This window comes from Oncorhynchus nerka, linkage group LG14 (genome assembly GCF_034236695.1).
Source record: "Oncorhynchus nerka isolate Pitt River linkage group LG14, Oner_Uvic_2.0, whole genome shotgun sequence".
Lineage (NCBI taxonomy): Eukaryota > Metazoa > Chordata > Actinopteri > Salmoniformes > Salmonidae > Oncorhynchus > Oncorhynchus nerka.
In genome coordinates this window covers 22,961,938-22,977,676 of record NC_088409.1, presented here as the reverse complement: position 1 = coordinate 22,977,676, position 15,739 = coordinate 22,961,938, and the positions used below count along the sequence as shown (strand labels likewise).

Sequence of the window (15,739 nt, the reverse complement as noted above, 5' to 3'; positions counted from 1 at the left end):
TTAGTATTCCTGCTCTATTGGTACAACTATTAGTATGCCTGCTCTAGTAGTACTACTATTAGTATGCCTACTCTAGTAGTACTACTATTACTATGCCTGCTCTAGTAGTACTACTATTAATTTGACTGCTCTAGTAGTACTACTATTTGTATGCCTGCTCTAGTAGTACTACTATTAATATGACTGCTCTAGTAGTACCACTATTAGTATGCCTGCTCTTATAGTACTACTATTAGTATGCCTGCTATAGCGGTACTACTATTAGTATGCCTGCTCTAGTAGTACTACTATTAGTATGCAGGCTCCAGTACTACTCTTCGTTTACCTGCTCTAGTGGTACCTTTATTAGTATTCCTGCTCTATTGGTACAACTATTAGTATGCCTGTTTTAGTGGTAGTACTATTAGTATGCTTGCTCTAGTAGTACTACAATTAGTATGCCTGTTCTAGTGGTACTACTATTAGTATGCCTGCTCTAGTAGTATTACTAGTATGCCTGCTCTAGTGGTACTACTATTAGTATAAATGCTCCAGTACTACTATTAGTATGCATGCTCCAGTACTACTATTAGTATGCCTGCTCTAGTAGTACTACTATTAGTATGCCTGTTCTAGTGGTACTACTATTAGTATGCCTGCTCTAGTAGTACTACCATTAGTATGCCTGCTCTAGTGGTACTACGATTAGTATGCCTGCTCTTGTTGTACCTTTATTAGTATGCCTGCTCTAGTGGTACTACTATTCGTATGCCTGCTCTATTAGTACTACTATTAGTATGCATGCTCTAGTAGTACTATTAGTATGCCTGCTCTAGTAGTACTACTATTAGTATATCTGCTCTAGCGTTACTACTATTAGTATGCCTGCTCTAGCGGTAATACTATTAGTATGCTTGCTCTAGTAGTACTACTATTAGTATGCCTGCTCTAGTGGTACTACTATTACTATGCCTGCTCTAGTCGTACTACTATTAGTATGCCTGCTCTAGTCGTACTAGTATTAGTATGCCTGCTCTAGTGGTACTACTATTAGTATGCCTGCTCTAGTGGTACTACTATTAGTATGCCTGCTCTAGTGGTACTAGTATTAGTATGCCTGCTCTAGTGGTACTACTATTAGTATGCCTGCTCTAGTAGTACCCCTATTAGTATGCCTACTCTAGTAGTACCTCTATTAATATGACTGCTCAAATAGTACTACTACTTGTATGCCTGCTCTAGTAGTACCACTAATAGTATGCCTACTCTTATAGTGCTACTATTAGTATGCTTGCTCTAGTAGTACTACTATTAGTATGTCTGCTCTAGTGGTACTACTATTAGTATGCCTGCTCTAGTAGTACTACGATTTGTATGCCTGTTCTAGTAGTACCACTATTAGTATGCCTGCTCTAGCGGTACTACTATTAGTATGCCTGCTCTTATAGTACCACTATTAGTATGCCTGCTCTAGCGGTACTACTAGTAGTATGCATGCTCTTATAGTACCACTATTAGTATGCCTGCTCTAGCGGTACTACTATTAGTATGCCTGCTCTAGTAGTACTATTAGTATGCCTGCTCTAGTAGTACTACTATTAGCATGCATGCTCTTATAGTACTACTATTAGTATGCCTGCTCTAGCGGTACTACTATTTGTATGCCTGCTCTTATAATACTACTCGTAATATGCCTGCTCTAGCGGTACTACTATTAGTATGCCTGCTCTAGTAGTACTATTAGTATGCATGCTCCAGTACTACTCTTCGTTTACCTGCTCTAGAGGTACCTTTATTAGAATGCCTGCTCTAGTGGTACTACTATTAGTATGCCTGCTCTAGTAGTTCTACTATTAGTATGCCTGCTCTAGTAGTACTACTATTAGTTTCCCTGCTCTAGTTGTACTACTATTAGTATGCATGCTCCAGTACTACTACTACTAGTACTACTACTTGTGCAGCTTAACTAGGTATTTCCTTGCAGAGCATCTCTTTATTATGGCTAGACCTCTAACCATCTTTCCAAACATAGAACCTAAGGTATCGCCAAGTAATTTAGTCTCCTCAACTTGCTCAGCAACCACACCATTCATTTCCAGATTCAGCTGAGGTCTAGCACTTAAGGAATGATTTGTACCTAATACTATGCTCTTAGTTTTAGAGATATTCCCACAGTTGATTTCTTCAAACCAAGCTGCTTACCTATTGCAGATTCAGTTTTCCCAGCCTGGTGCAGGTCTACAATTTTGTTTCTGGTGTCCTTTGACAGCTCTTTGGTCTTGGCCATAGTGGAGTTTGGAGTGTGACTGTTTGAGGTTGTGGACAGGTGTCTTTTATACTGATAACAAGTTCAAACAGGTGCCATTAATACAGGTAACGAGTGGAGGACAGAGGAGCCTCTTAAAGAAGAAGTTACAGGTCTGTGAGAGCCAGAAATCTTGCTTGTTTGTAGGTGACCAAATACTTATTTTCCATCATAATTTGCAAATAAATTCATTAAGAATCCTACAATGTGATTTTCTGGATTTGTTTTCTAATTTTGTCTGTCATAGTTGAAGTGTACCTATGATGAAAATTACAGACCTCTCTCATCTTTTTAAGTGTGAGAACTTGCACAATTGGTGGCTGACTAAATACTTTTTTGCCCCACTGTACCTTTAAAAAAAGCACACATAGCCTACATATCAATGCATACACACAAACTGTCTAGGTCAAATAGGGGAGAGGCGTTGTGCCGCGAGCTATTGCTTTATCTGTTTTTTGAAACCAGGTTTGCTGTTTATTTGAGCAATACGAGATGATAGGAAGTTCCATGAAATAATGGCTCTATATAATACTTTACGCTTTCTTGAATTTGTTCTGGATTTGGGAACTGTGAAAAGACCCCTGGTGGCATGTCTGGTGGGATAAGTGTGTGTGTCAGAGCTGTGTGTAAGTTGACTATGCAAACAATTTGTGATTTTCAACACATTAATGTTTCTTATAAAATGGTGAAGTGATGCAGTGTCACTGGAATTTCATAATTCCTATTAATTGTACATTAATTAAATCACTCAGTCTATTTTATAAGAATTTGTAAGATTCCTATTTGTATAAAATAGACAGGGACCAGTCTTATTAAAATGATATAATAGTATTTATTCTCGGAGCACGCTGCCATGTAACCACGAACAACAGTTTATATACAAAATATGACGTCATAGGTTTTAAAACGTCCTTTCTCCCAACAGTTCAAAAGTTTATTCCCACCCCTTCTCTCTCTCACTCCAGACACACAGTTAAATCGAGGTTAAACTTCTGAAGTCTTCATCCATCACCATTCAGCAGACAGTTCCAGCTAATGGAAAACCTAAGAAAACACACACTGCCTTATCTAAACATCCAAGACCTAAGTTGAGTCGGTTCGACCATAGGTTAACGACCCTTTTTGCTTACTTAAAAACCCACAATTCCAGTCCTCTACAACCTGGCTGGAATGGTATTTATTTAATTTAATTACCCCCTGTTTCATGCTCCACAATCCCTTCCTTATGAATTAATATTATTAATCAGATATAATACAAACAGAGTAGAGTTTAATTAGTTATAGTTATATTTCAAATGTAGATATTGTTTAGTCATTATTCATAAAATTCCTAACATGCAGTCAGTCTCTCCTCGACTCTTAGCCAAGAGAGACTGGCAGCATAGTATTTATATAAGCCCTCTGATTACGATTAAGAGCAAAACATTCTGGGCCAGCTGCAGCTTAACTAGGTATTTCCTTGAGGAGCATCTCTTTATTATGGCTAGACCTCTAGCACTTAAGTAATGATTTGTACCAAATACAATGCTCTTAGTTTAAGAGATGTTCAGGAACAGTTTATTACTGGCCACCCATTCCAAAACAGACTGCAATTCTTTGTTAAGAGTTTCAATGACTTTACTAGCTGTGATTACTGATGCCTATATGGTTGAATCATCAGCATACATGGACATACATGCTGTATTTAATGCCAGTGGCAGGTCATTGGTAAAAATAGAAAAGAGTAAAGGTGCTAGAGAGCTGCCCTGCGGTGCACCACACTTTACATGTTTGACATTAGAGACACTTCCATTAAAGAAAACCCTTTGAGTTCTATTAGATAGATCAGAATCCACATTATAGGTTGAAAAGACACAGCATTTACGTTTTTTCAACAGCAGGTTACGGTCAATAATATCAAAGGCTGCACTGAAATCTAACAATACAGTGACCCAGAATCTTCTAATTATCTTCTAATTATCGATTTATTTCAACCAATTTCAACCAATCATCAGTCATTTGTGTCATGTTGAGTCCCCTTCTCTATAAGCATGCTGAAAGTCTGTTGTTAATTTGTTTACAGATAAATAGCATTGTATTTGGTCAAACACTATTTTTTCCAACAGTTTGCTAAGAGCTGGCAGCAAGCTTATAGATCTGCTGTTAGAACCAGTAATGGCAGCTTTACCACTCTTGGGTAGTGGAATTATTTTGGCTTCCCTTCAGGCCTGAGGACAAACACTTTCCTCTAGGCTCAGATGAAAGATGTGACAGATAGGAGTGGCTATAGAGTTAGCCACCATCCTCAGTAGCTTTCCATCTAAGTTGTCAATGCCAGGAGGTTTGTCATTCATGATCGATAACAATCATTTCCCCACCTCTCCCACACTAACTTTACAAAATTCAAACTTGCAATGCTTTTCTTTCATTATTAGCTTTTTTATGCATGAATACAATTGCTCACTGTTCGTTGCTGGCATTTCCTGCTTAAGTTTGCCCACTTTGCCAATGAAATAATCATTAAAATAATTGGCAACATCAAATGGTTTTGTAATGAATAAGCCATCTGATTCGAAGAAAGATGGAGTTGAATTTGTCCTTCTGTCCATCATTTCATTTACAGTACTCCATTTTTTTACCATCATTCTTTATATCATTGATCTTGGCTTCATGAAAACCCTAAAATACACAGAAACATTTTAATACCAAAAACCCAAATACACATGTATTTGGACCCCGGTCTCCTCTCTACAAACTGTGGTCTACAAGAGGAGAGAGGACAGAGGAGAGAGGACAGAGGAAAGGACAGAGGAAAGAGGACAGAGGAGAGAGGACAGAGGAGAGAGGACAGAGGAAAGGACAGAGGAGAGAGGACAGAGGAAAGGACAGAGGAGAGAGGACAGAGGAGAGAGGACAGAGGAGAGAGGACAGAGGAAAGGACAGAGGAGAGAGGACAGAGGAGAGAGGACAGAGGAAAGGACAGAGGAGAGAGGACAGAGGAGAGAGGACAGAGGAGAGAGGACAGAGGAAAGGACAGAGGAGAGAGGACAGAGGAGAGAGGACAGAGGAGAGAGGACAGAGGAGAGAGGACAGAGGAGAGAGGACAGAGGAAAGGACAGAGGAGAGAGGACAGCTCAAATAAGAAAAACCCTTTGAATGGAAGGGAAGCAGTGATTGCTGAAGCTTTCTCGCCCTCTAGTGGACAATATACAGTACCGAAAGCCCTCACATCCACTAAAGAGGATGGGAATGTTTCCAACTACTCATCATTGTCCTCAATATAGGCCTTTTTGGAAGATGGTTTATCAGAACAGGTCTGCTGTGATTACAATCCTGCAGGATGAATGAATAATGATAACACGGGCTAATACAGTTGTTTTAGCCAGAGGGCTCTGGGGTTGTATATATAAAGCACCTCAGATTAATAGTGCTGATCTAGGATCAGGTCCCACTGTCCATGTAATGTAATTGATTGTGATCTAAAAAGGCAAAACTGATCCTTAAATCACCACTCCTAACCTAAGACACTTGAAACACAGGACCCACTACGAGGGACTTTGAGCCAGTGATAATAACACTCCTATACCTATGAAACAGACAAGGCTTTTTTGAACAGTTTAGATTTACAGCTGAACCGAGACATGACAGAGACAATGCTAATAATATTTTTATTTTATATTTTTGATTTTTTGAAATGTAAAACATTTTATTTCTGAAGACACTCAGTGCTGCATACCAAACACAGTGTATGTGTAAGCTACTGTGTAGTTATTCACAGAATACAAATACATTTGTAAAAAACAGACAAAACGTCTGAATGGGATTCAAGTTTCAGGTGATAGACTGATCCATAATTACACAATATTTTACAAAAACAGTCATATATATATATATATATATACACACACACTTACTTATTCACCCAGATTTTGTGTAAATTCACACACTCATCAACTACGTGGAGCATGCAGACAAACCTTAGAATCTAAACGATATTTCCATCCAAACATCCAAATTTCACAAAGTTTCCTTTTCAAATCGTCATCAAAAGGGGTTCTGGTCATTCTTATTTTCAGCCACCAGGGAGAGTATGACCCCCGGATGAAAATAGTGGTTTATTTACAGGCACACTGTCTGGGCCGTGTCCCCTTTGCTTGAACATGTGTAGAACAGAAACTCAAATCTTCCATTGCTTTGAATAGAATATTTGCCATTGAGTAATGCAAGCTTAAAGCAAGCTCCTGGGTGGCACAGCGGTCTAAAAGGCACTGTATCTCAGTGCAAGAGGCGTCACTACAGACACCCTGGTTCGAATCAAGGCTGTATCACAACCGGCCGTGATTGGAAGTCCCATAGGGCGGCGCACAATTGGCCCAATGTCGTCCTTAAGCTGACTTGCCTAGTTAAATACATTTATTTTTATTTTTTATTTTAAAGCAAGGAATGTGACTCTCGGATGTAACTGAAGAAAAACAAATACAGAAATAGAATGACTGGAAAGGACATTCACATTCTAGTCAATGGTTGATGGGTGGCATTCTATTCTATAGATCTATATGACTAGACTACTACCTCACAATCCAGCTATAGGATCTGTACTGCACGTCAAAATATTGCTGTCAAGCTAAATAATAAATACCCTAAAGTTTGTTCGAAGCGGACAAGGCTAATTCACATTGATGCTCCAGTGCGTTTGTGAAGTCCCAAGGTGCTCGCCTGTGGCAGTGTTGGAGCAAACTTCTGCAGGTGTAAACAACAACATATCTAGACGCTAGAGCAGTGATGGCTGCAGCGCAGACAGAGGGACAGAGGCAGAGGGTGAGAGGAAAGGGAGGGAGGCTGGCTGGCCCTGAGTACCAGTCTGTTTGTGCAACTCCTTGTCACTCATTGTCATGACAAACATGGTTGGCTTGACAATGACATCACTGGAGTTGTCAAGAGCACAAAATGATCTGGGACCAGGCTTGTTTGTCCTGTACTCCACTGATGGATAGGGGTGGCTGTGTTCATATAGGGCAGACTGCTCATCGTGTGTCTGTGACCTTCCTCCTCCGTTATCACTTGTCCCATAGAAGGTAAAACACCATGGCCTTCAGGTAATGTCCACAGGCGCAGGCAGCAGACATCAACCAATGGGAGCGGAAGCTGGGGTCTGTGTTCACCACCCACGTTGTGATATCAGCCCATCCTCCTCTCCTCTTCAACCAGGAGACCAAGCTCTTGCAGACAAGCTTCCCCATGCCTGTGGGGGAGAGGTCAAATACTTCCATCACTTCAGCCGCGAATACTGAGGAGCGACGCAACATCTCCATACCCCAGTCCTCAGCAGCAGTTAATCACAAACAACCCGCCTGGCGCTGGCCCTGATCCACCTCAATCTTCAACCTCGGTCACCGTGTATGGTCCTCTTTGTCACCAGAATGCTACTTCTCTACTGCCCTCCCTCGGACTGAGGGCTTTAGAAGAGACTTTCGATTCCAGTCCTGTAGTCTACAGGCGCACGGTCTGCGCCGTCGGGATTATAGTCTACAGGCGCACGGTCTGCGCCGTCGGGATTATAGTCTACAGTCGCACGGTCTGCGCCGTCGGGATTATAGTCTACAGACGCATGGTCTGCGCCGTCGGGATTATAGTCTACAGGCGCACGGTCTGCGCCGTCGGGATTATAGTCTACAGGCGCACGGTCTGCGCCGTCGGGATTATAGTCTACAGGCGCACGGTCTGAGCCGTCGGGATTATAGTCTACAGGCGCACGGTCTGCGCCGTCGGGATTATAGTCTACAGGCGCACGGTCTGCGCCGTCGGGATTATAGTCTACAGGCGCACGGTCTGCGCCGTCGGGATTATAGGCTACAGGATATCCACGTCTACCACTTGGTCATTACGCATATATTAAAACAGTTCATTCTCTGTTCAAAAACAAACAACTGCTGTGAAGTCTTCATGGCGTCAGTTCCTTACCGATAATAATATGATTTAATAGGATGTCGGTTCAGGTACATCAATCTGAACCTGGACACATGGACAAGCAAACAACATTTAAGTAGAGAAGGAAGTGCACCCCAAACCCAATGGGGACAGTCCTAAATTAAGCAACGTAGCTTACTGACATACATGGGAATGGTCCATATTAGAGAGAAATATTGTAGGAATATTTAACTATTGTCCAATCATTTGAAAAGGCTGTGTGATGAGCTGTACTAATATACATCCTGGAAACTTCATGGTGTTTTTTCTTGCTGGTAAACGAATCACATTGCAGCACAGTACAATAGAGAAAAGGTCTACTACATGACTGTCAGTGACAAGAACAAAACTAAGTTGAATCAGATACGCACACTCAGAAATGAGACTATCCTCTGCGATGACGGGGGAACACCTTTTCAAACTTTCTCTTCTTGATTAGTAATTAAGTAATAGCGTTATTCGTTAATCACTGATATGCCCCCCTTGGCCGGAGGAGGGGGTACACCATCAACCTACAACACAACCGTCCATTGATTACCATCCGGAACAAACACAAACACATTAGAATTCTACTTATGACAGGGTTGTTTGTATTCATTAGGGCACACCGAAGCAAAATGCTTTGCAACAGAAAATGAAAACGAGCGTTTCTTATTGGACAATTTCAGATAATCCCTCCCTATTTCAGTCATTTTTTCAGTTTGGTGCCTAATGAACATGACCCAGGACTAGGAGATAGATAAACCTCATACTTTACGATTGGTCCAGTGAAGATGGGTTGGAGCTCAGCCATAATATCGTCTCCGTCATAAGAATGTTGGTGAAGGGATTGTTTAAAATAAATTGTTAGTTGAAAATCTGATTTCGAAGAAAGTAACAGGCGCAACTAATTTTGATAGCTAGTCTCAAAAGGCTCTAAGATGCTAATCTTCCATGGAGAGAGGGCTCACCCTTTCTTTTGTTGCTTTGTTATAGTTGACCAATCTCCTGGCAGCTTCATCAAATGAGTTTGGTGGGGAACTTGTTGACATTTTGTTGAACGTGAGGTAACAGACTTGGTTTATTTAGCAAAAATATTTGACAGAAAGGACTCTCCAAACAGGGAGTCGATGTTGATAAGTTTTGTAAACAAACATCCATCTATGTACAGACTACTGATGTTAGCAACTGGCATGGGCTGTTCACAGTTTGACTGACACCTGTATGTAGAGCGTCTGCAGGCCTCGTACCTCCCCCGTGGTGGGTCATTTTGAACTAGGTGGGGAGGCGGCAGACATTCCTCTGGGCTGGTCTGGAAGAAGAGAACGGGCAGCTTCCTCAAACTGCACCACTCACAGCTAACCAGCTCCACAGCCTCACCTTCTCCAGAGTGTCCCCCTCAGGACTTGGGTAATAAAGCACTAGAACGTCACATACTGTTAGGTTGTTCCAGTAACTTTTGTAAAATTCCAAGGTTCTCCTGAAAACACAGTTGGAAGATTCCAGAAAACAGGAGGGGATAAGCAGGAGTATTACAATGACCAGCTGGGTCAGCATCCTGCCAAGATCCCTATTCTCACACTACTACAGTCCAGGCAGGAGTATTACAATGACCAGCTGGGTCAGCATCCTGCCAAGAGTCCCTATTCTCACACTACTACAGTCCAGGCAGGAGTATTACAATGACCAGCTGGGTCAGCATCCTGCCAAGATCCCTATTCTCACACTACTACAGTCCAGGCAGGAGTATTACAATGACCAGCTGGGTCAGCATCCTGCCAAGATCCCTATTCTCACACTACTACAGTCCAGGCAGGAGTATTACAATGACCAGCTGGGTCAGCATCCTGCCAAGATCCCTATTCTCACACTACTACAGTCCAGGATGATGCGGTCTAACTTGTGGCGAAAGATCCTGTGTTTTTTCCTGAGTGTTGAGTCATCGGGTATTTGGTCTCCAAACTGTACTTGACTTGCCAACACCACCTGATTCCTCCTCAACTGGTCATTTAGATTCAGCTGCCTTATTCCTTTTCCAGCTAGATGTCAGGAACAGTATGTTTCTCAAAGGTAAACTTTATGATCCTGAACACACAAAAAGTAAGAGGGGACTTAGTCACAACAGCCGGCAAAAACAACTTAAGAACCCTATCTTGTTGAATACAAAACCACCCAGTAATGTAATTTTCTGCCTAGCAAAACAACCCACAAGGTTAACTTGAGAGAGCCGATCAAGTTGAGTTCTCAAAGACATTGTGACAGACTCAATAAAGCCAGAGTCCATGTTCTTTATAAGTCACTATCCTAAGGTGGTGTGTATCACAGCTCAGGATAAGACCCAGATGCAGACCGTTTGAAATAACTCGTTTATTTACACACAGGGTGCAGGCAAACGACAGGTCCAGGGCCGGCAGAGGTCAGTAATCCAGAGCAGAGTCCGAGAGGAACAGAACGGCAGACAGGCTCAGGGTCAGGGTCAGGGTCAGGGTCAGGCTCAGGGTCAGGGCAGGCAGAGGTCAGTAATCCAGAGCAGAGTCAGAGAGGTACAGAAAGGCAGACAGGCTCAGGCTCAGGCTCAGGGTCAGGGCAGGCAGAGGTCAGTAATCCAGAGCAGAGTCCGAGAGGAACAGAAAGGCAGACAGGCTCAGGCTCAGGCTCAGGGTCAGGGCAGGCAGAGGTCAATAATCCAGAGCAGAGTCCGAGAGGAACAGAAAGGCAGACAAGCTCAGGCTCAGGCTCAGGGTCAGGGCAGGCAGAGGTCAGTAATCCAGAGCAGAGTCCGAGAGGTACAGAAAGGCAGACAGGCTCAGGGTCAGGGTCAGGGTCAGGGTCAGGGTCAGGGTCAGGGTCAGGCTCAGGCTCAGGCTCAGGGTCAGGGCAGGCAGAGGTCAGTAATCCAGAGCAGAGTCCGAGAGGAACAGAAAGGCAGACAGGCTCAGGCTCAGGCTCAGGGTCAGGGCAGGCAGAGGTCAGTAATCCAGAGCAGAGTCCGAGAGGAACAGAAAGGCAGACAGGCTCAGGCTCCGGCTCAGGGTCAGGGTCAGGGTCAGGCTCAGGGTCAGGGCAGGCAGAGGTCAGTAATCCAGAGCAGAGTCCGAGAGGTACAGAAAGGCAGACAGGCTCAGAATGTTCAAAACTGGGAAAACTGCAAAACAGGGACTAGAGTGAAAACAGGAGTACAGGAAAACCGCTGGTAGGCTTGACTAGAGAAGACGAACTGGCAACAGACAAACAGAAAACACAGGTATAAATGCACCGGGGTTAACGGGGAAGATGGGCGACACCTGGAGGGGGGTGGAGACTATCACAAAGACAGGTGAAACAGATCAGGGTGTGACAGTGGGTTTTTCCTTAAAATTGTATTTTCTAAGGCAAATCTAGCGGGCATCCTTTGTGGGTGTCTTTTAGGACCCTGTTTTAGTTGCTTTGCCAACTTTCAGTGTCTTTCATGGGTGTCTTTCAGTACCCGTTTGAAACCCATTCTCTTTTGGTTTGGGTGTTTAAGTGCCTCCTTTCCGAATGTTGTGTTACAGCGTTAAAATTGATTAAATTTAGATGTTGTGTCACTGGCCTACACACAATACTCCATAATGACAAAGTGGAATGACTTTTTATAGAAATGTTGACAAATTAATTAAAAATTAAAAGCTGAAATGTCTTGAGTCAGTAAGTATTTAACTCCTTTCTTAAGGCCTAAATAAGTTCAGGAGTAAAAATGTGCTTAACATATCATAATAACTTGCATGAAATCTGTGTGCAATAGTGTTTAACATGATTTTTGAATGACTTCCATCTCTGTACTCCACACATACAATGACCTGTAAGGACGGGGGAATAATGGGACATTGTCTGATTGTCATATTTTGCTGATGATTGTTAAATTGTAAAAAAAAAAAGGCAATAATTGCATACAAAAAATAATATATACAATTATCTATAAGTTCCCTCAGTCGAACAATGAATTTCAAACACACATTCAACTACAAAGAGGTTTTCTAATGCCTTGCAAAGAATGTCACCGAGTGGTAGATGGGTAAAAATAAAAAAGCAGACATTGAATAGCCCTGTGAGCAAGAAGTTATTAATTACACTTTGGATGGTGTATCAATACACCCAGTCACTACAAAGATACAGGCGTCATTCATAACTCAGTTGCCGGAGAGGAAGGAAACTGCTCAGGGATTTCACCATGAGGCCAATGGTGACATTAAAACAGTTACAGAGTTTAATGTCTGTGATAGGAGAAAACTGAGGATGGATGGATCGTGACTGACACTGTCTATTCTGTCTTACACGTACGGGACAAATTACAGGCCAAATACAACAAATGTGACAAACAGAGATACAGTTTGGGAAAGCCAGTGTTTATTCACAACAAGACTTATGTATAAAAATGACACATATAAAAACAGCCATCTCTGCTTCTCTTTCTCCTTGTCCTGTCCTCTCTCACTTCTTGGCAGCAACCTTCTGGGTGTGGAGCTGGTAGATCTGTTCACAGGCAATGGAGAGGCCCACCACCAGGGAGACAAACTCCTCAAAGTTTACCTTCCCATCACCATTCTGGTCCAGATCCTTCATGATCGTGTCTATGGCGGCTGGGTCCTTCTGGGACTGAGAGGGAAGGAGAGATGGAGGAGATGAAGTGAGTGAGTGTGAGTGAGTGAGTGAGTGAGTGAGTGAGTGAGTGAGTGAGTGAGTGAGTGAGTGAGTGAGTGAGTGAGTGAGTGAGTGAGTGAGTGAGTGAGTGAGTGAGTGAGTGAGTGAGTGAGTGAGTGAGTGAGTGAGTGAGTGAGTGAGTGAGAGTGCTAGAGGCGTCACTACAGACACCCTGGTTTTATTCCAGGCTGTAGAGCGGTGCACAATTGGCCCAGCGTCGTCCAGGTTTGGCCGGTGTAGGCTGTCATTGCAAATAAGAATTTGTTCTTAATAACTTGCCTAGTTAAATAAAGGTTAAATGTAAAAAATAAAAAAAATAAAAAAATAAAAGATTGATGGAAGGAGGGAAGAGGAGGTTAGATTAACTTTGGGTGCTTTTTATTCTAATATAGTGACAGAGATAAATCTGAAAGAAAGTGAAAGGGGGACAAGAAATACAGGGAAAGTATAGAGGGACAGTGAGATAAAAACAGAGAGAGAGAGAGAGAGAGAGAGAGAGAGAGAGAGAGAGAGATGTCAGTGTTACCTTCAGGAAGCTGGCCAGTTCTGTCTGCATCAGTTCTTTCAGCTCCTTCTTGCTCAGTGTGTTGCAGTCACCGTCCTTGTCGGCATAGCGATGGAACACTGTGATCAGGGACTCCATGGAACGCTCCAACTCAGACGGCATGGCTGCAGAGAGAAGGATACACTGAGGAGGGGAGAGAGGGGCGGGGAGATGGGAGGGGAGAGAGGGAGGGGGAGATGGGAGGAGAGAGGGAGCGGGGAGATGGGAGGGGAGAGAGGGAGGGGGAGATGAGAGGGGAGATAGAGGGAGGTGGGAGGGGAGGGGAGGGGAGGGGAGAGAGGGAGGAGGGAGATGGGAGGGGAGGGGAGATAGAGGGAGGGAGGGGAGATGGGAGGGGAGGGGAGAGAGGGAGGGAGGGAGGGGAGATGGGAGGGGAGGGGAGATGGAGGGAGGGGGAGATAGGAGGGGAGATAGAGGGAGGTGTAAATTGAAGTAGCAGATACATACTCAGTACAGTGAGTGTCTTGATATCACTAATATGTTGACTAATGGTGAACTATCCCTTTGCAGAAAACAAATGAACAATGCACATTTAGGGAGGATGGGAGTTGGCTTTCTTTGTCTCTGTAAGCAGTCTTTGGCTGGTGTTACTTCCTGGCATTTAAACTGTGATCTTCCACTCCTTTACACATTCCTTCGACCTCAGACCCCTCCTCTTTCTTTTGGTGCCTCCCACATTCTTTGGTAACATCCAGCTAGGTCTAATAGAGTTCTAAAACTAAAACATTGCTTCAATGTTCAAAGGTTTTCTTATAAATAGACTACATTATGTCTTAATCAGTAAATAGTATGTCCCGTCATCCTGCATAACAAACCATAGAAGAACTGATTTTTGAATCAAATCAAGCGAAGACTAATGAACATTATAGCCTACAAGTCTGCCGGACGAGACAGATCAGTAGCTAGTCACACTTGGAAACAGTTGTTACGGTTGTGTGAGACCTGTTTATTACACTAAATAACCTCCTCTGTTAAAGCAAAGACACCAATAGTAATAGTAGAATAAGTGGAGAACGGTTACTTACCAAACAGAGGAGAGACGCTAACAGAACAGGGTGGGAAGTAGCGTACTGCTGAATATATACCAATGATGCTGAATCTACTGCGCACGAACTGTGGGAAAGATTGTTCAGGAATGTATAAAGAACAGGCAACGCCCTTCTGATTATGAGTGTGTGTAGCCTATAGTGAGGGAGGGAGGGAGGGAGGCAGGGAGGCAGGGAGGGAGGGAGGGAGGGAGGGAGGGAGGCAGGCAGGGAGGCAGGGAGGGAGGGAGGGAGGCAGGCAGGCAGGGAGGCAGGGAGGCAGGGAGGGAGGGAAGGAGGGAGGGAGGGAGGCAGGCAGGGAGGCAGGGAGGGAGGGAGGGAGGGAGGGAGGGAGGCAGGCAGGGAGGCAGGGAGGGAGGGAGGGAGGGAGGGAGGGAGGGAGGAGGCAGGCAGGCAGGGAGGGAGGGAGGGAGGGGGAGGGAGGGAGGGGGAGGGAGGCAGGCAGGCAGGGAGGGAGGGAGGGAGGGAGGGAGGGAGGCAGGGAGGGAGGGAGGGAGGGAGGGAGGGAGGGAGGGAGGCAGGCAGGGAGGCAGGGAGGGAGGGAGGCAGGCAGGGACGCATGGAGGGAGGGAGGGAGGGAGGCAGGCAGGCAGGGAGGCAGGGAGGGAGGGAGGGAGGGAGGGAGGGAGGGAGGGAGGGAGGCAGGCCGGCAGGCAGGCAGGCAGGCAGGCAGGGAGGGAGGGAGGCAGGGAGGGAGGGAGGGAGGGAGGGAGGGAGGCAGGCAGGCAGGCAGGCAGGCAGGCAGGCAGGCAGGCAGGCAGGGAGGGAGGGAGGGAGGGAGGGAGGGAGGGAGGGAGGGAGGGGGTTCGAGTTTAGACTTGATGTCTTTCAGTCCTCATCCTTGAATTCAACATGATAAAATAGACATGGATCACCTAGAATGTTTTCATATCGCATTAACACACGGATCTCATTCACACAAATCTACACCAATGATGCTGAACACAGACGGATAGAGGGGTGACAAGAGTACATTGGTCATGTACATTGGTCATGTTTGGCATCATCAGTTTAATACAGCATACAGTAGTCCTCCGGACCAGAAGAAAAAGTCATTGGCAAAGCATGTGTTCTTCTGACACCATTGTGATGGATATTCCAAGCTGATGTTCTGTTGCTCCCCGTCATTTAGTAGGCCGTCATGGTAAATAAGAATTTGTTCTTAACTGACTTCCCTAGTTAAATAAAGGTTCAATAAAAAAAGTATATATAACATAACAGCCAGTCACTGATAGTCATGAGACTCTCCTTCTTCTGGGT

The 15,739-nt window shown here is 44.2% G+C and overlaps 1 protein-coding gene across 1 annotated transcript; it reads right to left on the bottom strand.

Annotated features, from left to right (window-relative positions):
- Positions 1-12,552: 12,552 nt before the first annotated feature.
- On the bottom strand, positions 12,553-14,597 carry LOC115122032 (protein S100-A1-like). The gene is made up of 3 exons (XM_029651181.2): positions 14,459-14,597; positions 13,395-13,556; positions 12,553-12,823 (listed from the first exon to the last, which is right to left on the bottom strand). Exons 2-3 carry the CDS (start codon positions 13,533-13,535, stop codon positions 12,659-12,661), a joined length of 306 nt encoding a protein of 101 aa, XP_029507041.2. The 5' UTR covers positions 13,536-13,556; positions 14,459-14,597; the 3' UTR covers positions 12,553-12,658.
- Positions 14,598-15,739: the final 1,142 nt, after the last annotated feature.